The 2,295-nt window shown below is 38.3% G+C and overlaps 1 protein-coding gene across 1 annotated transcript in view; it reads right to left on the bottom strand.

The window, feature by feature from the left end:
• sec61b (SEC61 translocon subunit beta) overlaps positions 1–2,072 on the bottom strand; it is a 4,428-nt gene extending 2,356 nt beyond the window's left edge. The window contains exons 1-3 of the mRNA XM_019869260.1: positions 1,938–2,072; positions 1,499–1,596; positions 208–312 (exon numbers count right to left, since the gene is read on the bottom strand). Of these exons, the coding sequence (XP_019724819.1) occupies positions 208–312; positions 1,499–1,596; positions 1,938–1,940 (206 nt within the window). The 5' untranslated portion in view covers positions 1,941–2,072. The remainder of the gene's footprint in view (positions 1–207; positions 313–1,498; positions 1,597–1,937) is intronic.
• Between the last annotated feature and the right edge of the window lie 223 nt (positions 2,073–2,295).

The raw sequence follows: 2,295 nt of genomic DNA, 5'->3' as shown, positions 1-2,295 counted from the left end.
CGCGCGCCCGCGGCTGGGACGGGGAGATTGGGTGCATTTTTTTTTTTTTTTTTTTTTATAATGGGAAGTGAGCTTGGCTCAGAATAGAAAGTTATCAGACTTTTCTGCCTGATTTCCAACCCAAATGATGCATCAAACATTAGGTATGAATATGTTTTATATACTGGTGAGGTCATATAGTTACAGCTTTTCTGACAATATACTTACACTTTGAGACCCGGCGAGTCCTCGGTGTAAAAGCGCCACATTCCCCCGGTACCAGCCGATCCAGTGGTCCTGCCACCACTGCGGGTACCGCTGCTCGTTGCTTTCCTGTGGAACACACAAGTGAACACCACCTCATGTACAGTTGTGCTCATTCATTTACATATCCTGGCAGAACTTGTGAAATATTGGCTGATTGTTGGGGGATGGTGATGGGTGGTGGGGTGACATTGTGACAACAAATGATTAATTTTCAGAGGATAACGTTGGAATATTACGACCAACTTTGTCATGATATGAAAAGAATACAAGATTTAACAATACTGAACACAATTTGATGATAAATGTTGAAAAACAAATTGCAAAAGCAACATGTAATGGTCAAATATTTGAAAATAAAGTTGGAATACCGAACAACTACAAATGTCACATTTACACGATATACTGTAGTTGTAATATAATGCCAAAAACGTCTTGATCTACTAAAAATCTAAAAGACTAAAACATGTCAGAATTAACAGATGTGATCATTTTACAGAATACAGTTGACAGGAAAGTTACCATGAAACATTTTCAAATTTTACATTATATTAAGTCATAAATTTGCAAGGATACAATTGTATGAAAAAAAGTCTTAACGTTGATAATTTTTTTCTGCTTTAGAGAAAAAAACTCAATTCAATATGAGTTTCCCCTCCTTATCTTTTTTCCCTATTTATAAGAACATATCACAACTTTCATCATGTAATCCTATTGACTCCCGTTTCCTTTTTCTAGTGTCCTCAAAACAACTTTTGTAATTAAACAGCCTGATTAAATAGAGGAACAAAGCAATGCCTGTTAGTATGATAATGAGTTTAAGTCCTCAGTGCAACATGTGATCGAAATGAAAAAGCTATTGATGAAGATGCTGATAGTCAAGACTGCTAAATGAATTAACACTAAACTCTGTTCACGCCAGAAGTGAAAACGTCTGTCTGGTGTTTTAATGTCTTGGTAAATAGATAAAGCTATACTGAGGTCAGTAAAGGGCATGATGCCGTCGTATATTTCACCAGCTCAGGAGTTGAGGGGTCAATTATGAGTCTTTGAAAATTGGTGTTTGTGCAGAAGATAACTTAAATAACACTTTTAAGTGTCAATCAATGAGGTTTCTTTTCCAAGAGATTAAAAATTTAGTTTCATTTTCACGATCATCCACGTTTGGATCCCTGCTTCAACATCCACTCATGTTATGATTCGTGTGGGTACTAAAGTGGCACTTTAGGCCATGATTGTGAGCTCGCGAGTGTACCTCTGTCTGACTGTGGAGCCTGCTGTACGGGGGGCCACAGTCTTACTGGGGGAACGGCTGGATGCCCCCACACTGGTTGCACTTACTGCTGGTCCAGGCTAAGGGAGAGAAAGTTTCACAATTTACTATGCATTTCATTACTCTCATTGGAAATGGAGGGGGGGAAAAGTGGTTTAAAAAAAGCTGCAGACATTGGAACAGTGAGTAGAGCTAAACCCGCTATCTAGTTGCATATATTAACAACCTCATATTTATCAAGTGTAATTCATGATTTGAAATTAGTGTTAACTAACTAGTTATATGTTGGTGGGGAAGCCACGTACACAAACGTTAAGATAAGTCTAGCAGGCGTGCTAACAGATAGCAAAACGCGGATTTGTTTTTATTGCGACGCTTCCTTTCAGCGCAACAACTACAAGCGCATGATGTATTGTCTCACCATTTTGTTTTATTTGTGTTGATAGGAGCTGAGTCCCCGATGTTCTCTCTCGACGGTGACGTGTCCTGCCAAAGAACGGTGCCCAGGTCTAAATGGAATGGTCCGAACTTGAGAAGGGACCCCCAAAGATGACGCTTGTCCAAAAAGGACACGACTGCAGAATCCTAAGACCCATTTAGGTATCCAAAAAGATGCCCGTTTATAAATTACCGTTCGACATAAAAATGAGAAAATATTTAACATACCACCCAGGTTCAGCTTCATTGTTTTGTATTAATACATAATTTAAAAGCATTTTATGCATCATTGTACATTTTATAAGATTATGAGATACGTTATATACATAGGCTAGATAAGA

Source organism: Hippocampus comes, unplaced genomic scaffold (assembly GCF_001891065.2).
Source record: "Hippocampus comes isolate QL1 unplaced genomic scaffold, H_comes_QL1_v1.1 scaffold372, whole genome shotgun sequence".
Lineage (NCBI taxonomy): Eukaryota > Metazoa > Chordata > Actinopteri > Syngnathiformes > Syngnathidae > Hippocampus > Hippocampus comes.
The sequence above is the reverse complement of the archived record's forward strand: the minus strand, read 5'-3'. Positions and strand labels throughout refer to the sequence as shown.